Source organism: Acanthopagrus latus, chromosome 18 (genome assembly GCF_904848185.1).
Source record: "Acanthopagrus latus isolate v.2019 chromosome 18, fAcaLat1.1, whole genome shotgun sequence".
NCBI classification, from domain to species: Eukaryota; Metazoa; Chordata; class Actinopteri; order Spariformes; family Sparidae; genus Acanthopagrus; species Acanthopagrus latus.
The window spans coordinates 18,851,789-18,875,286 of NC_051056.1; the positions used below are offsets into that span (position 1 = coordinate 18,851,789).

At 45.9% G+C, this 23,498-nt stretch overlaps 1 protein-coding gene across 2 annotated transcripts; it reads right to left on the reverse strand.

Annotated features, from left to right (window-relative positions):
• Nucleotides 1-53: 53 nt before the first annotated feature.
• LOC119006999 (ras-GEF domain-containing family member 1C-like) lies at nt 54-22,880 on the reverse strand. Of its 2 annotated transcripts, none has more exons than XM_037076232.1 (14): nt 21,961-22,880; nt 9,894-10,109; nt 9,557-9,679; nt 9,189-9,326; nt 7,196-7,417; nt 5,893-5,967; nt 4,669-4,770; nt 3,838-3,940; nt 3,666-3,745; nt 3,471-3,566; nt 3,259-3,354; nt 3,031-3,154; nt 2,852-2,924; nt 54-1,795 (listed from the first exon to the last, which is right to left on the reverse strand). In XM_037076232.1, the coding sequence occupies exons 2-14, from the start codon at nt 10,101-10,103 to the stop codon at nt 1,771-1,773; spliced, it is 1,467 nt and encodes a 488-aa protein (XP_036932127.1). In that variant the 5' UTR covers nt 10,104-10,109; nt 21,961-22,880; the 3' UTR covers nt 54-1,770. The 2 variants fall into 2 exon arrangements, with proteins under 2 accessions (XP_036932127.1, XP_036932128.1); XM_037076233.1 differs by having other exon boundaries at nt 4,669-4,767; nt 21,961-22,878.
• Between the last annotated feature and the right edge of the window lie 618 nt (nt 22,881-23,498).

Sequence of the window (23,498 nt, forward strand, 5' to 3'; positions counted from 1 at the left end):
GTTAAAAAGAGCAGAACTAATGTAGTGTAAGAGACTGTCATTGAAAACACATGTTCACCACAGGCAATGTTTTATTAAAACACGTCTTCACCTTGAATGACAGGTTTGACTTCACATCTCTGGCTCTCTATAGTCTTAACTTATCCGGGGAACATGTTACAGGGAAAGCAAGTTTATTGATGACAAATAAGGAGGGAGAATTACAGTCAGTCTGTTATTGGGAGGGGAAAGGTGCTTCTTAAGAGAAAACACTGACATCAATCATTTATAGCAAACTGAATAAGACTGTTCTTTTAAAAAGCTTATAGTTACATAGTTCCCGCTCCCTTCCCCCATAACCCTCCTCTCCTCTCCCACCCCGTCACCCACCCCCCTACAATGGCTCCCGAATCACAACAAAACTGCCAAGATACAAAGCTCAGTGACGATCCCACAAAAAACGATAAACAACACATTTCAAGTCAGAGGAACCTGAATTGTCATGACAAGCAGTGATTCATATGGCAAAAGTTTCCCTCTCGACTTTACAGAAACAACAGAAGTCCCCCAATTCGTCGCCGCCCCTCCACAGTAGTCGTCTTCACGAGGTGGATACACTTTAATGCCCCTTTAAAAAAACACCTGTCGTCGCATGCCGTCGGACTTCATATTCAGTAAAAGGAAAAGTTACGATAAAAACTATACATCTGTCAGCACAGAAATTTCCATAAATATATCAGACAACTGAACGTCAGTCAGAGAAAACTTCCTGAAGAGCAGAAAGATGAGGGGTAAATGTCACCTGTACACAATCCACGCCCGGCCTTGTGACTGTTAAGCTATACTGTAGTTGTCTTGCATTAATGGCACAATACATTTAAAAAGGAGTAAACACTTTTGAAACAGTTCATATTCCCTTATCAAACACTTTTCCCAAAATAAAATACAATAAATTAAAAAAAAAAAAAAAGAAGAAGAAAATACAAGAAGAGATGAACAGTAAGTAAACAGGCTTCTCCAGTCGTTCTCATGCAAAACAAGTGACGGTCAGAAAACAGACGTGAGCGCGTCTGATCCACAAACACACAGAAAAGGGTACACGCGAGATGAACTGGTAAAATGCTCAAGGCATGTCCTCTTTCTGTCTGCCCAGATTCCTTCAGTAGACCTATAAAATTTGACAGCTGATATGGGCTAGCCAGCGCCCTTCACATAATTGTAAGTTTCAATACAGTACGTTACGAGTAAAAGGAAAAGTTAAGTTAAATTAAATACCGAGACAAGGCTTTGGACCGAAGAGGGGTAGGGGGAAGAGAAGAGAAGAAAGGGGGAGAGGAGCAAATACAAAAAAAACAACAATAGCATCAGTAGGAATTTCATTTTATAAAGTGGTTTTCCCTGTAACTGTACTCTCTATAGTAGTAAACATATCTTCACAGAGTAAACACACATGGAGGGAAAGGGGGGGAGGAGAGGCTGTAGTCCTCTCCAACATACTGCACCTCACCACTGATCACTCTTTAATATGCTGCGAAGGCATTTTGTTCCAGTTTCCTTAGCTTAACTTTTTCCAATTCACTTTTTTGTAACTTTTCCCTTTTTTTTTTTTGTTGTTGTACACTCTTCTTGATGAATCCCGTTCATCGTGTTTCTTATTTGTTTTGTTTCATCATTTCTTCGTAGAAAAAAAAAAAACACCTAAGTACCAGCTAGGTTCCTTCACAGTTCATTTTAGTGCAATGAGAACACACGCGCCCTCGCTGGTGGGGAGGGTTAGCTGCCGTCAGTGCCTCATGTCTTCCCCAGAACGTTAGACCTGATGGGGGAGAAGAGACGGGAAAGGTTGGTGTGAAGGTTTAAACTCAACAGCATTTTTAATTTAAATTTAAATTGACATTAGGGGAGGGGAAAAAAACTTGATTGATCTTGAGATGGATTGTGATTCTCTCTTGAAAAATTATGATTGTATTGTAAATCAACCACTCGCTTATGACTCCCTTGTCACTACCTTGGGAGTCCTATACAGGGGACTATGTAGTGGGCTGACTGTTAAGGACACCACTCAGGTAATCTTTTATCCCCTCCAATACGATGCATGATGGTACATAGTGTGTGGTTAGTGACCATCGGATGTACACAACTTTTTTCGATGCATTGTGGGATACTTTGAGTCAACAACATAGGTTTTATCAATTCCCGATCTACATTCAGACAGCACTACAAAATGGCAACCTCATTACACAGTCCATTATATAGTGGGTAGTGAATGATTTTGGATCCGACCTCAATGTCTCAATTCACAAAAGTTAATGAATGCTAGGGGGCGTCACAGTGGCTCAAAATTCCTGTTTAATTAGATAATTGATTTAAATGGTTTTGGTTTCTGAAATCTGTTCAGAGTAAACCTTCTTCAATAAATCAATGATCAATAAAGGATCTCTGAAAAAGGATGCACACAGGGTGAGTGTCTGAAGCTGCAGGCTACCGGTCAACTAGCTGTGTTGTCTTTGAAGTGTTGTTATTTTTCCTTCAGATGCTCTCAAGTAGGAAGCAGTGGAGAGAAAAAGAAAAAGTGGAGGGAGAATCGTTGATCCTGCTTTTGATTTTGATGATCAAAATTAAAAGGTAATTTAAAGTTTTCCGATTAAGAATTCAAATTGTGACAGCCCTAGTAAGCAGCAAGTAATCACACAATGAGAACAAATAAATTGTATACAGAAAAAAAAAGATCTGATGCATCAAGATATGTCGATAATCATGTTCCAATTGCATCCTCGCCCTTTGAATCAGATCTAACCTAAACACAAAACAAATCGAACCGTGAGGTGTTGAGAGATTCCCAACCTGATTTGACATGTGTTATCATTTTTACCTGAGTGCTTTCCACCTGTCCTTCTCTACCTGGTTCTCTGGACTCTCGCTCTCATAGGATGCCAGGTAAAGTCCTGAAGAAGAAAAAATCAATAGTGAAGTGGAGCTGAGCAAAAGAGCAAACGATCGCAAACAATTACTTTGATCAAGAAATGCAGAAAAGCAGGAAGAGGTTCTCACCGTCCTCGCTGAAGATGGGAGCAGTGTGGAGGTAGTGCAGGATGGCCCGGTCTACCTCAAATGGGCACTCCACCTGTTTCCACGTCATGAACTCACCAACCTGCCGAGCCAGCTCCACAAATTTCTGAAAAAAAACAAAAAACAAAACAAAGTTTAACTGAGCGAAAAGTTTTTAGGAAGCTTAAATGAGGAGGGGCTGAGAGAAAAAAAAAAAAAGGACTGGCTCACCTCAAAGTTGACGTGGCCGTTGGGCAGCCGGTTGGCACATCCTTCGTTCAGGAAATAAATGTCTTTGATCAACAGACTGAAGAAGGGAATCACAATCTGAAGAGACAAAACCGGCAGGAAGATATAGGACCGACGCGAAGGTGAAAATAAATGACTGAACTGATGCCAGCATGCTTTCAGTGTAATAGCAGCAACGTGGCGCCGAGCCCTACCCTTTCTCTGTTGCTGTTGGCAGTCTGAGAGCGGTGGGCAGCCCCCCTCAGGGCTGTCCTGTAGTTGTAGAAGTTCCCCGTGGGATCCATCTGATGCTGTCAAAGAAAAAAAAAAAAAGCAATAAATACACTGTCAGCTTCAAGTTATCACCCATCTCATACTTCTCCGTCGGTGAATCGCTCAATTGTCTTTACCTCGAGAATGAAGAACTTGGCGGTCTTGGCTTTGCCCCAAGTCTTCTTCAGCCGTGACACAGGACTCATGTTCATACCGGCTACAGGAAGAAAATGGATTTTAACTATTAATACCAGCTCAGGCAGGAGATTTCTCAGTGGTGACTCTAAGATACCGAAAAGTGAGACTCACAGATGATGGCCATGAGGGAGTTGAAGTTGCCAATGTTGAAGCACTCCCTGGCAACATCGATGAAGAACTCTATCACCGTGGCCCTCTGCTTCTTCTTTGCTGGCTGCAAAAACAAATACAATTTTTTAGTTTAGTTTACATGTACAGGTGTAAACAGTTAATTAGGGCTGCAACAAGTAGTGGATTAATCAATTAGTCGGTCAAAACAATATTTATTGGTAACTATTTTGATAGTCTACTAATCATCTCAGTCATTTTCTTGCAAACATTTGCAAGTTCCAACGTCTTAAATCTAACAAACTGCTGCTTTTCTTTTACATTTATGATAGTTACTGAAGAGTCTTTGAGTTTTTAACTATCAGACAAAAGGAAGCAATTTGAAGACATCTCTGGGAAATTGTGACTAAAAATAAAAAGTCATGGCAAAGATTCATCACGGAGGAAATCAGCAGATTAAACAATAATACAAATCATTGTGATTTGCAGTCCTGCAGTTAAAGTATTCTTACAAGTAGAGGAGTAGTAACACAAACAGACCATTAGGGGGCAGTGATGCTCTGCAGCATCATGTCTTTAACTGATGCCCCTTCCTTCTGTTGTTTAAGAATGAAGTACCAGTATAATATTGAGGTGAATCAGTTGTATCAACAGGCACAACGGAATATAAACTATGTATACAAAACATGTCTTTCTATTGCCAGGGTAAGTGCTCTTGAGGGATTTCAGACTTTTAATGCTCCTCATTTTTGGAACAACGAGCACCATTTGTTTGCTTCGAAAGTCTAACGTGAGCACAAACGAGCACCTGGTGGATCAACCTTCACCACTCACCATGCAGATCTCAGTGGCCACCAGGTAACACAGTCTGTTGAACCACCTGACATAGGCCTCCAGGTTGGTGGTTTTCTTCTTCTGGTCGCCGAAGCACGGCTGCTGACGGCACACACACACACACACACACACACACACACACACAAAACAAGTCAGTACAGGCGGTGTGACCATAGGGAATTCATCTGATACTAATTAGCTTCCCATCTACAGACTGACCCCCCCTTGTGAGTGTAAATGACAAAGACAGTGAGCTGGGAGCGGGAAATAACATGATCAATGGAGGGCACGAGGAAAAGCATAGGGGGAGGGACGGACAGAAACTGAAAGAGAGAGCGGCTGAAAAGGGAAGAGAAGGGAAAGAGAGACAAGGAGGAAAAGAGAGTGAAAGCAGAGAAGCACTCGCGTGTGTGTGTGTGTGCTTGATATTACAACGATGTGCCAACATATAACTTTAGTGGCCTGCTGACATTTATATGAACCCCTCATGACCTGACATTAGGACCAAGCAACAGGCAGTGATGGAATGAACTCAAGTAACTTTTTTTTTTTTGCCTCCAATCCACTACATTTGATAACTGAATTTACAAGTTACTTTGCAGATTGCATGTTGTATCAGAGCCAAAACCAAATGAATTCATCATGGACATATGTGGTTTCACTTTAACCAAAGCAACAATGAACATTATCTTTACTCTAACTCATGGCTAATGATGCTTATCATAAGTCATGAATTATTGAATTATTATTATTATGATTTATTGTCGTTGTAGAATATCAACAGACGGGAGCTGCAAAATGAAAACAAAGTCATTATTTTGTGTTATTTCATTTATATTCAAGTAACTGTGTTTCTGGTGTTTTCATTGATCTCTTCCTTATCTGATTTTGCATCAAACGTCGATCACGTCATGGGCTAAAGCATTTTGCTAGTGGAAAAACATCCAGCACATTTCACATACTATTAGTGACTATCGATTGTTAAGGCGGCTTACAATCAATTACAGAAATTACTTAAAACTTGCATCTCATTTTACTTATTCTAGGTCAGAAAATGTTGTCTGGAATGCAGCATTTTCATGTTTTGTTTTGTTTTTGGTTTTCTTTTACTGTGACAGCTTCTCAAACAAAGCTGAAAATGTGCAAAAATGAATATTTTGATGCTCCACAGAAAAAAACACTGACGCATAATACCATGTCGCTTTTAAATAAGTAAAAGTTTACCTGGGTTCCATCTAGTGGGTCTTTCTGAACAAAGGCTTGGACAAATTCCTCCGGTCCAATATGACTCAAATGTTCCTGGAAAATACACAAACACACGCACACACGCACACACACACACACACACACACACACACACACACACACACACACACACACACACACACACCGTTGGGGGTAGTCCCATTAATAATTCTTTCATTTCAGTAATGGAAGACAATCAATAAAGGGAAGTAATGACTCATTGACGTGACTCATTGGAATCATATTTCCTCAAAGTGACACTCCGGACGACGTTCGCTTCTATTAAAAGACAACTGTGCTGCCAAATACACGTGCAATTTGAAATGACTCATGATCCGTCTCGGCTCGTGATACAGTCCAAAACAAAAAAACAGGGCTGTGCACATGGCAACAGAAAGCATAACAGCATCTAATTTGTTTAAATCACAATCAGCATGATGCTCAAACAGTAGAAACAGTCCTGCATGTGTGCACTGTACATGTCTGTCGGCCTCTCTCTGTTTCTTCCTCTCTCCCTTTGTGTGTGTGTGTGTGTGTGTGCCAGAGTGTGAAGCTGTCAGGTCACATATATCCACAGTGTTTTTTATCCCCTTTGTTTGAAGCCCCAGGCGCATCACTGACTTCTAGGGTGATGTCACCGCTCAGACAAGGGTACAAACGCACTCGGGCGCACGCACACACACACACACACACACACACACACACACACACACACACACACACACACACACACGCGCGCGCGCGCAGGAACAAACCCACCCCCGGATCCACGTGCCCACATCAAGACACACATGAATGGTCTGAAGGCACCATTCATGCAATGCGAGGGGTGCTGCAGAGGTCCTTTGTTCATGTATGTGTCATTGCATTATTGCCCCTGTTTTTAATTACGCCAGGCGAGGAGCAGTTAGCGCTGGAAAAAGCTGTCAAGTGATAATCAGAGTTGCACTACAGCGAGCTTCAAAATGCTGCAGGATCACAATGTTAAGTGACTCTGCCAGTTTCAGTTTGCTATTATACCTTCAACCTGTCTATCCTCTGTTCTTCAGAGTCATTTTCTATCACCCTCATATCTTTTTCCATCCTCGTTTGATGTCTTATAGATTCCACGGTTGCATCCTTGACTTGGACTATGTCTCCGCCCTGCTTCACTGTATTTAGCTCCCCCATCTAACATCCTCTCCGCTCCTCCTCGTCCATCCTCGTTACCATCTCCTACCCTGACCTCTGTGTAACCCACTCTCTCCTCTCCTCTCCTCTCCCTCCCTCCCCCTCTCCTTACCAGCTCCACGTGGGTGAGCTGCTGTGCCAGTGTGTACGGGTCGTTGCAGATGGAGAGCATGTCCTTCTGGATGGGCGGAGGCTTGGTTTTGAAGGCCACCAGCTTGTCAGAGATTGAGGAGGCGTTGAGGGAGACCTTGACAATGCTTTCTTCCCCCTGGCTCATCAGGGCGAGCCTCTGGCTGAGCTTCTGCAGCACCTGGTTCAGGGTTTTCCAGTACGCCTGTGGTGAGGAGAGGAGAGGAGAGGAGAGGAGAGGAGAGGAGAGGAGAGGAGAGGAGAGGAGAGCTGTCAATAACGACTTTAATGAATAATTTATCAACGCTTCATAGATCAGTAATGGGCATAAATCAAAAGAACTGCTGGGTTGCCAGGTTGTGAGCGCTCAATTCTCTGCCAGGCTGATAAATCAATAAGTATAAAGTTATTGATATTAATTAGTCATTAATAAATAGTTAATGGTAAGGACGCTGAGCAATATTCTACCAGAAAACCAGCTAATATTATCTGCGTGTTGGCAGTGAGGGTTAACAACCTGGCAACCCAGACATTCTCTTTATTTAGTTATACGTGCAGTGTTTATAACAACATGTGCACGGCTTAAACTTTAGTTATGTACTTAAAGGCTAAAACATCTAACTTTGATTTTTTTATTTATTTATTTATTTTTGTATGGATTCTGGCGGCCCCTTCGGACAAAAGATGACAAAGGTGTTTTAGTGTCGTACCGCACCACCAGACAAATTATTATTTTTTAATCAGGACTCAATTCATCCTCAGCACATGGACCTAGTAACAGGCATTCGTAGAACTATTTCACTTATACATAAACAGCCAGTATTCTCTCTGATGGTCTCTTTTGCTTATGTAGGTCATGGAGAAGGATCAGCATAACATTAGTTTTAGCTCTGTAAAAAATTCAATTGAACATTTTGTGGCGACATTGCACTTTGGTTTTGAGAGTTTTCTTTAAGTGTACTGACTGATTTGTAAAGAATAAACACATTCTTGGCCATTTCTAAGCTCTTTATATGTGTGCAGTTGTACCTCATTAACTGTATTCCTGTGTGGCTGGTTGCTGTTTAAGTTTACAAAAACAACATCTTTATCTTTTTTAGAACAAAGGCAATGTATTTTGACATCATCTAATGGTGCTTAAAAGGATTTAATGAGCCAAAGAATTCAGGGTACAACGTCATTTTTTCCGTGTGTTTTCGAGGTTTATTTTTCTCTCCCAGCAGCTGCGATGTGCTGCGTGTTGTGTCCAGGAATGTGTGTTTCTGTGCTCCTCCCTCCAGATGACTGGTCACTGAGGCCGTCGGGTCAGTCTGTCTCACAATGACCCAGAGCCACAGCCCACACACACACACACACACGCACACACACACACACACACACACACACACACACACACACACACACACACACATACTGTAGACGGCACACTGCAAATAGCAGCACATTCATCACCACCTGCCCTTCCCCTCTTTCTGTCCTCTCCTCACCTCCCTCCACTCGCCTCCATCACCCTCCTCCTCTACCTCCTCCTCCTCCGCTCTCCGTGTCCCTGTATCCCACCCTGCCCCCACCTCCTCTCCATCTATCTTCCCTCCCTCTATTTCCCCTCGAGGCTGCAGATAGAGCCACTCCTCTAACATCCCTCCTTCCTCTCGTCTCCTCTCCCGCAATGTAAGGTTGTGTAACACGGAGCTGTGGCTACTCACCCTGCACTGACACTCTGACTCCTTCCATCACCCCGCTACAGTGGTACTGATGATAATTGAATTTTGTTTCACAACGGAAAATTTCTCACTGCAGCAACAGCTTACAAAGGCTATAAAGGCAACAACTACGCTATGGATCATTCTGACAGAATTCTCACCAGTTATGATCCCCTAGAATCCCATCGTGCCGTTATTTTACCCTTTTATAAGACGATCTAGCATCCTTCCATAGATTTAAAGACGTTCTTGCTATCATATGGCTGACTTTACCTCATCACATGGTGCTATCCTGTGGATGATGTCTTTGAGGTGTCCGACCATCTTCTCATCCCTGAAGTCCGTCGGAAACGTCTCCGTCCACTCCGTCAGCAGCTGCAGGATCTTGGGACCGAACTTGCGCACTTTTGCCTGTTGTTAAAGAAGTGAAAGAGTTTTGGTGTCGTCTGCGTTTCTGACTCCCTCAGCAAAAGAAAACCATGAGACTGAAGTCAGCAGTCCGGCAGAAAGCAGCAGCCGTGAGCTCCTGTCGTTGCTTACATGCAGAGCACGAGCACGCCTCAGTGTCTCTGCTGTGCCTGTGATTCTGTTCATTAGCTCATACGCAGGAGTTATGTATTTGTGTGTGGTGCAGTGCTGACCGTATCCAGTGGGCTCTGGTCCAGCTGCTGCTGTTTGATGCACAGCTCGCACACCCTGGCCAGCAGCTCCGGAGGAGGGATGAACAGACGAGCGCTCAGCAAGAAGGTAAACACATAGGCTTTCTGTCAAAGGACAGAAGGAGACATTCGCTAAGACACTGCCACCACATCAATAAAAAACACAGCGGCTTTCCGTAATCAGAGGAAGCAGAGTAGCACTTCAGGGGCTGATAATCTAATTGGCAGCACCGTCTGTCAGCACCACCACAACCTGAAATGGACTTTCTACAGGAGTTTATAATGAACAGTGGATGGACTGTAGCTCACTTCCATTTACCTCGGGGTAGTAATCGGCAGTGGGCACCAGGTTCTGGATCAGGGTGTCCAGGGAAGCGGAGGTGATCGGGGGCCCATCGGCCAGGCAGGCCACGGGCCCCGGGCCCTCCTGTGGGGCCTCCTCCTCCTCCCCTGGTTCAGCACAGGCCAGATGGGGGCTGAAGCCACTGGGAGTGGTGAACATGGTGCCTGAGCACACAGTCTGGGGCATTCCTGTCTGAAACGCAGACAGACAGACAGAAAAAAAAAAAACCATAGTCAGCAGAATATAAACAGAAAGAGGAAGAGGGATGAGGTTTTATGAAATGGGAACTCAAGTACATTACTGGTGGTAGTTAATCTGGCGAGAGGAAATTAATATAAGTAGGTCTCACAACTGCTCCGCTTGTAGCTCGGGCTCTTAATAACGATACTAATATGGATACTAAGGAGAAAAAATTCTGATATATATGACTGGGCCCATACGCACACTTCTTTTGTAAAGAAATAGACATTTGTGCACCAAAACAGTGAACTTTACTGGGAAAGAAACTTAGATTAATAAGATAAAACAGAGAAATGTAGGATATTTATCACTGTGAATGATGCAATGCACCACCTGACCAAACACCGTGGCAGGTCATATGAACCAACCCCCCCATGGCAACAGCATTCCTTGACAGCAATGGACCTCAAGGCAGAACAATGCAGCCTGTCACACAGCAAACACTGCTCAGGACTGACCTGGAGACGTGACAAAGAGCTCAAAGCCTCCAAGTACCCCAGATCAAACTCTGATCGAGCGCCCGTGAGCATCCTGAGGGTTGTGTGCGTGTGTCTATGGAGTAATTGATGAGTAAAACTTACAGCTCTAATTTCAGCAGTTGGTGGTGATTGCCGCAATCACACTTATTGAGTCTGAACACACTCTCGAACATACTTTTTAAAAAAATCATTCTTCTGTTCATCCTCCTCACGCAGCGACTCCCATTCACTCTCACTCCAGCGGCGACACACTCGTCCCATCCAGCTGGAGGACAGGGAATACCTCCCCAGCAGCTGCCCCCCCGTCACCCACGTCCACAAGACGGAGGAGAGGACCAAAATGTGGGTCAGTCAGTCGAAACTGAGACTGCTGCCTGAAAGCGATGGTGCGGCCTCCGTCGCTGCCCTGTATGTCTTTCCCCTTTAAGAATGCTTTGGGTTACACGTTTTAAAAATTCAACACACTCCTTGCCTCAACGGACCAACAATGCAGCAGTAGTGGAAAAGAAGCATTTCATGCTCGAGTAGAGACACTACAAAAAAACAGGGAGCATTGTGGTCGTCGGGGCGCAATTATCGTCATCTCTCAACGTAACCTTAATGTCACCTACATGTCGTCCCTCCTCCGGGGACAAGTTGCAAAATGGCAAGGTAGAGGAAACAGATCACACTGGTTAACTGCAATGGAACATTGTAGACGGAAATACCACACTCTTTGATCCTGCTCTCACTGCCTGAACTGCGTCTACCTGAATCACTCGTCATCACCAGGGATGACTGCAGTCTCTGGGAGCCTTGAGGCGACTTCAGCAGCACAAAGCCTCTCTGCCCGCCGGAGTCAACGAGAAAGGCAGCGAACCCAGTTGCTGACAGGCTTTGAGCGACGCGCAGGAAGTTATTTTGGATGTAAACACGATATTCTTCCAGGTGTTTGCGGCTCTGACAGCAGCCTGTGCAGGGCCAGCATCTGTACACGCCAATATACACGCTGATTCTGACAGAAATAGGGAAGTAACGCAGGAGAGAGGTGGAAAAGAAACCCAGAGCTCAGCTATCTAACTTAATAACGCGTAAAACACCAGAAATAACACAATTTCACAGGGAGTTCAAATCTGAGAAATGGCACTACGCCGTGCTCCGGCCATATCTGCCATCGTCCTAAATCACTGAAGGAAACCTAGGAATGGTCCACCTTTGCCGCAGTCATTTCATCCTCTGGTGACCTTCAGGTTCCCTTCCCCCACTTCGCCTATCAGCCGCCTTGATAAACTGTCCCTGGCGCGTCGAGGGTCCCCGGGGTGAAAGGTCAAGCGCGCACTAGCATGCAGAAGTGCCGCCCGCGTCTCAAGTTGCCTGCGTGGCGGGTTCAGTTTCCCTTTGTCCTCTCCCTGTTCTATTACACATGAGCTCTTATTCATGCACTCGCACACACAACTAGACACGAGGACACGCGTGGACAGGCGCACATCAGGGTTGGGGGGGGGGGGGGTTAGGGGGTTGGGGAGTTGTTCTGCAAGGGCGCTTCCACAGCCTTCCTTCCTACTCACGCCGCTGACACTCACAGCCACGTCTCCTGTGATATATGTCGTGGTTTAACAATGTCGACGTCTTCCTGCGTGCTACACAGAGCTACAGTAGAACCGTGGTTACTCTACTGCGCCCTGCTCTGTTAAAAAGTGAGCGTGAGAGGATGTCGTGTTTAACCTGAGTCTGAAAATATGCCCGGGCTTGTATGTGTTTCTCACCGCCGTCAACTTGAGAAAGCGTTTTATTCGTCTAGTTTTGCAGTGGCACACATTCGCAAGGGACCTCAGTTGAAAAGCACCATTACTATAATTTAAAATCCTAGATTGAAATTCCCTTTAAACGACATTCGAGCTGTTTTCCTCCGGGGGAAAAAAAAATTGTCACCGTCTAGATTAGGCTCCAAAAAAGGGTAAGCCTGGGGTCTCCTTGCCGCGACCATCCTCTAGATTGGATTACAACATGCAGCCACAGAGAAGACGGACAGAGACGTATAAACTGAGACGCGGACAAATTCAACAAGCCCGCGGACGCAGCAGGTAAAAATTATGGCGACTGGGAGAAACTTCCTCTGTGATGGCGCTGACAGGAAGTCAAAGTCGGCTCAGCTTCGAGGAGAGTGTGTGCGACTAAATCCAGGAGTTTATCTGTGAGTCATCTCATGCATACAAACACACACGCGCGCACACACGCACACAGATCCTGCTGCCAGTGTGTTGGTATTCATTTATGTATGGGAGTGAGTGAGAGTGTTATCCTACGTGCCCACACTGTCAATGATTTCCTCTATCGTGTGTGATAATCTTCACTCTCCTTATTTCTCCCAATTGCTTCCTCCTCCGCTCTCCCCTCTCCTGCCTCCAGCATTTCTGCGGCTCTGATTCATCGTTTCATCACCGCCGATACATCACAGTCAGATGTCAGCCAGGTAACTCCTCTACAGATGTGGTCATGTCATGACAGGCCGGTCATCAGTGTGTGAGTGTGTCACGCTTAGCCTGGTTTTCACTAAGACTGATACAAAGAAGATGGGAACTAAGACAAAAAATAATACCGCTATTTATTTATGTATTTGTATTTTTTTTTAATGGCTTTATTTTGATAGGACAGCTTAGAGATGACATGAAACGGGATGGGAGAGAGGCGACGTGACATGTAGCAAAGGGCCACAGGACAGACTCACACTCTGGGACACTGTAGCGAGGACAAAGCTTCTACGTGGTGGTCGCACGCTCTACCAGCTGGGCTTCCTGGGAACCCATTCCAAAATCATTTCGTTGACAATCACACATAAATTCCGATCTCTTTTCCCCATTTTGCACCATTAAAACACAATAATTAGTTGTGATAGTAAGTCAGTTGGAATCACCTTAACACCATGGTAGGAAAAAAACTATTCGATCGTTCGTCAATGTGAGATTCCAATAGATTCCAATGCTGTTATTGGTTCTGCTGACATCTGTACTGATGACATTCGGCTGTGATTCATCATTTCTCGTGAACTCAAAGATCGTCGAGACAAAAGACAAACGAACCGAACACGTCTTGTGACTCAGATATGACTTATGAATGTGAACAGAACCGTACAGGTACTTCCGAGGGGTAATGTCGTGTTTGACTGCCTTTTTTACAAACTCCCATATTGCCTACGCCGCTGTTTTTTCCTAAAATGTGACCAGGAAGTCCTCCACATCTGTCCTCCAAACTTGTTGTCCATACTTCATGATCCACCCAGATCCCTCTGCGCCTGTCACATTGTATCAACGCCGCATGAAAACACACACTGAGAAACGAGCAGCTGAGAACAGGTGAGTGTAGTGGTGTGTGCACTAATCCCCCCTGAGATCTCCAGCAGCTAGCCAACGGCAGCCCTGCGCTCCGTCTAGACAGCTGGGGGAGTGTCATTGTTCAGGGCCCTTGCAGCATGCGTGTGTGTGTGCGTGCCTGTGAGTGTGTGTGTGTGTGTGCGTGCGCGAGCGTGTGTGGCTGTGTGTGTTTTGTCTTGTGGTTCTGTCAGGCAGTTATCGTAGCCATCAGGGGATCCGGCTGCTTTGTTCTATCATGATTAACAGAATGGCACTGTCTGGAGACACACAATCTTTATCAGCACCCTTGACTGTCTAGCTGTGTGTGTGTGTGTGTGTGTGTGTGTGTGTGTTAATGAAACAATGGCATTCCTGACACAACCCAGCAGTCTCTTTCTTCTAGTATCTATTTCCACCTCGGTCTCTGTAAAACCTGCTCCACCACATAAATGGTATTACTCACACCTACTTAAGTGTGCGTGTGTGTGTGGACACCTAGCTGCTGACAAATCACTTCTGCGACCGAGGAGTTAATGGATCAGGGCGATCAGCATTCGCCGCGGCTCTCCTTTAAGTCGGAGGAGGAAGTCAAACCACCGTCTGACCTTCATCATTACGGAATCAAAGGTCAAAGGTGAAGAGTTGAGGTTCCTTGGAGATAAAGTCACCCTTGTTGTAACAATGCTCTGCTGCTTGGCTTGGTTTCAACGCATACAGTAGAGGCTTTATCTGCTAGTTAGGGACATTTAAAAAAGAAGAAGAAAAAAAAAAAAGGCTTGAGAAGATCCATTAGGGCCGTCACAGCTGGCTTTGATTCACTGGCTCTGCGGGCACCGTCGATTCATCATCACCCAAAATGAAAGTTAAGGACAAGGTACTTGCCCGCAGGTCTATACTCCAGACCCATATGCTTTTTATAGTCGCAGAAACAGGCTAGATCATTTCATGGATCATTAAAAAAAAAAAAAAAAAAAGAAAAAAGAAAAAGATTTCTGAACTGCGGCGGCTATGTGTTGTACTGGGTGGACCGTCTGCTTCTCAGTAAGTGTCAAAATATAAAAATACTTTTGGTTATTCTTTTCATAGGGTTTTTTTTTAAATGTATTCTTAGGAATTAGGACTGCTTATGTCGAACTGACTGAAAGGATACGCGGCGTATCAAATACTGAGAAACACCGCACAAAGCCGGAGCGAAACCAAGATGTGATGCAATGCTATTCTTAGAGGAGCGGCACGTCGTCAGGGCTAAGCAACAGCAAATATCCGGTGAGAGTATTGCAGCAGTGTTTTTGTTTTCGTTTCTGCAGTAGCTTCCTGGTTTCAGTGATTGCAGTGAAAAGAGTTGGGGTAAAGACTGCACCCCCTACCTTGCTCTCGGGTGCGGTGAGTGTTAAGAATAAGATGGCAGAGACAGGACAGAGAGGTGGGATGTGGCGGGTGGGTAGGAGCGCGGTAGGGTGATACTCCCCCCGAGGGTAGTGCGCAGACAGTCTAGGTTTTTTCCAACTCATTTACATACTCCAACACCTCCTTTCTAATTTTGGATCCACATGTTCGCTCCTTCAACACATTACAGTTCACACTTCGCTTCATCTATTTTTGGGACTACGCTCTGAAAAAGCAGCCGCGCACATATTTTTGGTCCTGACACTGTTTCGTGTGCCTCAGAGTATTACGGCGCTGGCCTAAATTTTGCCGGCGTTCTTTGAAAGCTGGAAAATGATGCGACGAGCGAAAATAATGGGAGTGCTCCCATGATGGCGTGGGCTTTGTTTTCCAGCCCCTGACTCCCCCCTTTCCCTTCCACTCGTCCCCTCCTCCTCCAGCTCCCTCTCCACGCCCTACTTTTCCAAAGAGCCCAGTCAGGACGCCTGTGCAGATGGCCCTGCAGCAGCCTGCTCTCCCAGTGGGAGCTGCTGGCATGGGTGGCTTCTTGGCCCTCCGCCCCTACCATCATCCCTAGTCTCAACAGGAGGCCTAAAAGTGTATTGGCGTCCAGACTGAATGCCGAGGTGCAGGGGCCCGAGCCAATCTGGCTGCGGAGCTGCGCGGTGAATGCCTGGCACCGCTGACAGCGGGGAGAGAGAGCGCAAAATACCGCACATATGTCGCCGCGCGCGTCGCAGCAAAACCAAACTAGCGCACTACTGTCGGTTAATGGTGTGTGTGCGTGCAGCTGAAAACAAATGAGCTCATTGTGGCCTGAAAAAAAAAAAAAGAAAACACATGCATGCACACTTGCACCCACACAGCAGCCAACTCACAGGATTGAGTTACCGTCCAGGCATTCCAGCTCCCCACCCATTCCCCAGCCTCTCGCTGTGGTAGAGAAGATGGGAATCACACTACGTGATCAGCAGGGACACACTTCCCAAATCCCTTACATTGGAATCCCCCTGTAGTGTGTGTAGGGGTCACCCTGACATCCTGGCACCTGTTCCACACACACACACACACACACCAGCTCCATCAGCCCCAATGTAAAGCTGACTGGGAATTCTCCTCCGTGAACACACCCTGTGCATGTGTGCAGCCATCCTCATTCCTGAGCGAGTTGGGACACAGTAATGTGTGCATGCGAGCATTTCTGTTTGTATGTGCGCTCGTGAAAAAGGGGTCAAAGTGTATCTAAGTCCAAGTGAAGTCATCCCCTCGCCGTGAATACAGCCATCTGTCCCACTGTTCTCCGAGAGGCTCAAGTTCCGTGTTTTCTCACGTTTCAAACAGAGCAGGAGGCTGTTTACACAGAAACTCTTTCAACAGAGAACAGTGAACTGCTGTTGATGTGTTTTGGCCGTTCGTTCACACGGGGGTCTTAGAGCGCAAACTTTTGAAACCGCCGCCCCTTCTGTTGCCATGTAAACACGCAATGCCAGGATCCTGTGAAAACGGTGGCATCACCGCCCCACTTCACGCACGTGCACCACGCTTTTCGGTCAAATAGCCGTCCGCGAGTGGCAACAATAACACCAACGACGTACTACCGAGCTTCATTACAGCTCTTCCAAAGCAACAACCCCACTTCAACGTCCATCCAGATGAAACCATTTGGTTTTTGAACGTGTGTTCACAATCGTCTTCTTGTTTGTTTGTACTCACTGCTCTGAAGAAGAAAGCGGTTGTGTGCAGGCGCGTGGCACCAACTACTGGCGGGTGTAGTCTTTCTAAGTGATGTCGTCTGAACGCAGACATTTTGTAGAACGCAAAGGAAAAACAAAAACAAAAAAGCTTTGTGGCAAGACCACTGACACTTTATTTTATGAAACTTGGAGACCTGGCTATTTCCATTCACACAAAAACAGGATCAGTGTTATACAAAACCATCTGTCTGAGAGCGAGTGTGTGCTCTTACAGGTTGAGCACCACTATCCACTGACATCTCTTTCAAACCACTTCACATGTTCGGAAAAAAAACCAAAAAAAAAAAACACTTCTGAAAACTATATCCCCTGTTCGGAGTGGATGGAAACGGTGTTCTACTTATGAACTGAAGGTCTGTGACATTCGATGGGTCTGGGCAATCTATCATGTTGCTCAGAGATAATTGGAACCGAGCACAGATTGGCTCTAAGTGGGAGACGCTCCACGTGTCTGGGCCTTGAGTGCCCTAAATCTGTCATTCACAATGGTCATAATGCTTCAAAAAACAGTCATGTATTATTCATAATATTCCAGTTTACAACCACCCCTGATGCGACGCTCCTTCGATGGGGGCTGGATAAGAGTGATTTTGCCTCCAAACAGGCATAATTTTGCCTCAAGTGCCACTTATGAGGAATTACCAGCTTGCCAAGTGAATGGAAGAATACAGGAAGGGGGAAAAAAAAAAAAAAAAAACAGAGAGTGGAGTGATTAAGAGCATCCAGACAGAAAGGCTGAATGAAACAATGCCTGTGTGCAGCTACCTTAATAGTCCTTTAAGCTCTTTGTGAAATTAGGTTGTTCATCCAAACGCCCACTCAGCATTGTATTACTCACAGTCAAACCTTCACAATAACCGCCGCAAACTAATGAGCGAGACGGCAACAGATGCAAATCTAATAACCTGACGTTACTAATTTCATCATGGCTGCCTCCTTCCCCGTTAAAGCACATCTATCTGGTCATTACAACCAGCACGGGCCGAGGGCCACGCGGTGTGTCACTGCTGATGTATGATGTCGGGGCGTACTAATTAGTATTGAGGGATCACTCGGCCTGGACTGGTCGCAAGTCGCGGCTCATGTATTTTGATGAGATTAGAGGCGGACTAAAGGTCAGAATACATGCTCCATTAGTCCGCAACAAGTGGCTTCATGTTGACATTTGGACACGAAGAGCTTTCACGCACATAATGTCGCCAAGCAAGAACACGGTACATTCCCGCGATAGGAAATAGACGCATTCACACCTTCGACTCGTGGACTTTTGTCCGAGATGAGCTGTTCTATCAATTGCAGCAACAGCGTAGCATTCACAGATTATCGGGGGACTTTCCAGTGGGCATGATGGTGCTATTTATGTCAATATTTTCCCACCATAATTAACCACTGAATGCTGACATCAACAGCCTGTTTTTAAAGTGGAATTTGATGTCACTGAAGTAGACAATAGTGGTTCAGAATAGACATTGCTCACCAGCTTGCAGCTAATCTCTTCCTCGTCAAACATCCAACAATGTATATTAATGTTTATTATCAGCAAGTGTTCCTCATCTACACCGTCTTTGGTTGGTGGTGGATTGCTGTGTGCTCCTGTTGATCAGTTGAGTAGCTTTAAAACAGTGGAAGGAGTGTGTTTGGACGGCACAAACAAAATCGAAACCCTCCCATTCAAAATGTTGGTCATATGCACGACTAGTGGCCAAAAACTCCCCAGGGTAGACAAAGCTGTGATCGAGGGCTGGGCAGTATAATACATTCTACTCTTATTGCGATACAATATTATAAATCGACATATTGACCTAAAAATATTGAGATATATATCATGTATCGCGATCCAGCCCTCAAAATAGTATTTTAAGGCTATATTTCTCCGACCTGATGAACCTAACTGAATTCTGATAAAACATAATGTTCACATGGGGAAAGGTTTCATTACCTGGAGCCTACAGCTGCTGGTGTAATCTATACTGAGTCCGGCGGTTTAATTGAACACACCAGGGATCTAATCATCTTCCATTTCTTATTTCGACCCCGCCGATCCATAAAGACAAGGCCAGTCAATAGCTGCTGCCCATATGACAGCATGCAGGCCATGTGGAGGCAGCTAGGAGCAGTCTCTGGACAGCGCAGAGTGTTTCCATGGAGTCAAGGCTCCTGTTGGGAGGTAATTAGATGCCTGTTGGGTCCCCACTGCGACACCCCCTCTCCCCTCTTTTCATTCCATCAGAATCCCTTGTTCCTCCCCCTCTCTCTCTCTCTCTGTCTCTCTCTCTCTCGGCCGGCTGTGACAGAGCGATTCCACATGTGATCCCCCGTCTGCCACGTCCTGTCGCCGAAATCACTCTCATCATCCCGGTGTCAGCGGCAAAGCTGCCCAGTCGCCAAAGGACATCAGAAGGCCTGTCAGGTGCGCAGGCCATCACACTCTTCTGTCCCTCTTTTCAATCGAGCCCTCCTGGGGCTGAGGGGCTGTTTATGTCTGGTTGGGAGGAAATCTAACTCTTGCAAAGAGAACTTTGGTGATTTCCCCTTTTTAGCAGATTAGATGATGCATTAACAGAAATGAAAAGCTTTCCTCTTCACAATTTGTTTTTTTTTTCCTCACTATGTTTCTGTTTCTGTTATGTAATTTCCCGAGGAAGCCTTCTCCGAATTGAAAAAAAAAAGAAGAACTAAAGAATTTCCCCTCTCTGCCAACATTCATCTGTACATCCAGCGCAGGAGGGTTTCCAGGTGAGTGTGCGTGTGTTTAACAATCACGAAAATCTAAACTGGGCGGATTCGCCGCGCAGGGGTAAACGGAGTCTCCAGCAGGACTTAGTGGCGGATTCCTGTTTTGACTGCTCCGCCACAAGCCGGTAGTGGAATTCTGTCATGTCTGTAGCGTAGAATAGCGTGTGATCTATGATTCCCCCAGACACACACACACACACAAGCCCCTTCCCCCATACACACACACACACAGTCATAAACCTTGCGGTGGTGATAAAGCTGTCATTGCTACCAGACTAACAGCTCAGCTACTGTGTGTTTACCTCCCTGTCGACCTGCCCCAGACATACCCTGCCCTCTCTCTCTCTCCCTCGCTCCCCACAAACGCACACTCTGCACCTCTCTGGGAAGTCGCCTCTCTCACTCTCACGACAGAACAAACGATTGGCCTCATTAACGGCACACCTGTTATCCTCCGCAGACTCGGCCTGAATTGGAGGGAACGTGTGCCGGACTCCCGTGTCCGTACCTGCAGACTTGTCCGACAGGCCCCCCTTCCTCGTGGGTGAGTCATGCCTTCGCAGCCCGTATCTACTGTACCGTTAGTTCAAGCTGCCATTTCAAATGAAATCCAATCTATTGCCGAGGGCAGCGAGGCTTCGCGGGCACCAAAACAGAGCGAGCTCAAGAGGTGGAACAAAGGGGGCTGAAGAGGGTCTTGATCAGTGGAGGACAAAGTCAAAGGGGTGCTTATCAAATGACGGTACAGGAAGTGAAATCAGCCAGCCATAAGGGAGCTCTCCTTCAGCAAGCACTGAGCAGAAAAGGTTTGTTTTTCACCCCAGAAGCACTTACTGCCACTGAGGGTGAGCAAATACACATTTTCCAAGGGTTGAATCCCAAATAGCGGGTAAGGGTAAATAAAGATGCAGCAGGGCAGGTGTTAAAAAGGAGCTGAGAGGAGCTGCTGCGGCTCGGTCACGAAATGTGATGACCCACTCCAGCACTTTCACTGCTGAAGGGTGGGGGTGGAGGTGGGGCTGGGAGGTGCAGAAGACGAAGAAGAAGAAGAAGAAGAAGAAGAAGAAGAAGAAGAAGAAGGAGCAGTGGCTTCACTGGTGATCAACATCCCCGGCTAGAATTTCTCCCCAACCTAACTGGTTTTCTTCTGACGAGAGCCGGTCTTACTTTCACGCACCTGGCAATAAGCTGCCAGGGGAAACATGGCAAATCCTTCTTCACCCAAGCCTTCAGGTGAAGAATGCTCCTTACTGGCTCTTTTGATTCTTAAGCGGATGATGCAGATTTTTTTTTCTCTACTACAAGAAAAAAAAAAAAAAAAAAGAAGAAGAAAAAAAAACAGAAAATGTCAACAGTGCCACACCTGTTCATCCTGCCCTGCCTCTGCGTGTGTGCGGAGAAACACAACAACAAATACACAGGACTTGAATTTACATACGCAGAGGCTGGACTGACAAAGAGAGCCGGGTGGTGTGTGTGTGTGTGGGGGGGGGGGGGGGTTTGAGAGAAATCAGCAGTCAGTTCACACACAATCTTTACTCCCACGTTAACAATCACACGATTACGGCGAGATGAGGTTTTGCGCCACAGTGAACCAAACCGTGTCAACAACAGAACTGCAGGAGCATGAGATCGGTCCCAGTTATCAGCGGCTGCTGTCTTTGTTTTCAGCGCTTGTCCATCGACTGTTACAGTATCTGACACCTCTCCTCTCCTCTCCTCTCCTCTCCTGTGAGGGCAGAGGACGCAGTGTGCGCCGGGTCCCCTCACACGCCCTTTAAACGGAGCAGGACGCCGCTGACTCACGCCTCGGGTCCGCGATGATGCGCTCATCGTAGTAAAGTGATGCGCGCGGGCGCCACGGTATCTCGATTATGATGTCATCACCGCTGTCGCTAGTAAAGTTCGAGCCGTGACGACACAGAGCTCCAGTCACGGTAAACAGACCCCGCTGCTCGTGAGGCGTTCTGACACCTCTCACGCACGCATGCATGCACGCGCACACAGATACACACAAACCGACGCGCGCGCACGCACTCAGGCTGTGGGCGTGAGCGCAATCTTAATATGCTAATATTGGAGTAGTGGGGTTAACCTTGCTTTCCATCACGGTACTCACCAGCACTACACCTCGATCCCCATCTTCGATCCCGGCGTGTATCCGACGTCAAATCAACAACTCCGGATATTCCCAAATCAAAACAGCACAAGTGGCATCAGCGGGGAAGAAGTGCGAGGCGGACTCCAGAGGCACAGCCCGGTTGATGTTAAGAGGAGAGAAGGAAAAAAAAAAAAAAGTCACTTGTCATAAAAAAAATGTCAAGGCTCCGGACGACACGAGCGGAGAGCTGACGCCGTGGAGAAGCGCGTCCCTGAAGGCGTGGCGACCGTCCTGTCCTGCGCCACCGAGAGACACCGCGGACCGCACAGCACATCCACACGTCCTCCGAGCGAGTGATCAGACGGAGGTGAGGAGAGGGAACTACTCGCTCACCGGTCAAGTAGGCACAGTCAGTTCACATTTCCGCGGCGGATTTTCAAAATAAGACACAAGGACGCGCACGGGATGCAACCTCTTCTGTGGATGGTAAAGAGAGGGCCTGGAACACCACAGGCTGTTGACGCCACCAGCAACATCATGTGAACTAATTTATTTCTGTTACTTTTACTTTTTTTCCTTCTCGCTCTCTTTTCTTTTTGTGACTTTGCCTGTTTTATCACTTTCATTTCTTTTTTTGTTCTTATCACATGTAATGGCTCACATTGACTTTTTGTGTTTTTACATTTTCTGCTCTGCCTCCTTGTTTTAACTGGCTTCCTTTTGTTTAGCTTGACTGTTGAGTGTTTGTTCTGTAATATTGTCTTCCTTAGTTTCCGCCTTTTGCTTTATTGCCAAAGCACTGTGTAATCTAATGTAATGTGGGTGTATCATGTTTTATAGGCTTTATTGTATTGTTGTAGGGTTGCGACCTCAGCCAGCTTCCTATTGTGACCCATGTAATAACTTGAATGCGGGGTGCTGAATCCTGATTGTGACAATTAGGCAAAAAAGAAAATAACCCAAGGACAACACTCCCATTAAACTGTTTAATATTGTAACAGAATTAAACAGTTTAACGGGAGTGCTGTCCTTGATTTATTTTCTTTTTTGCCAGGTTTCTACTATAAAAGAGATCTTGATCACAATGAGACCTCACGGTAAGATAAAAGTGAAATAAAAAATATATATTTTTTAAAATCTTAAATAACAGAGTAGCTGATTAAAGCTGCTTTTTTTGACTAGATTAATGCAGGGTTACTTTCAAAGTTCATGTCGTTTTTGTTTCATCTGGAAACTGTAGTCTTTTAGTGCCTATAGCCAAACAAGTTTGTTAACCACGTAACCCAAGGTTTGAGGGTCTGGGGTCCGGAGGTGAGTGGCCACTTTACCTTTAGAAATGTCTCTCCTGAAGACAAATTAATCACCATCTTTATATTCGCAGCCAGTGCTAAAATTTCTACCAGTGTGCTGTATAATATCGCGCAGCTTTTATTTTGAAGGATACTTCGATTTCCGGTAGTTTATTGAATCTCACGTTTTGATGTTGCTGTGGGCAAGCAGTAGTAAAGCAATAGTAGACTTTCTCTCACTTGTCTGGCGCACACACACACACACAC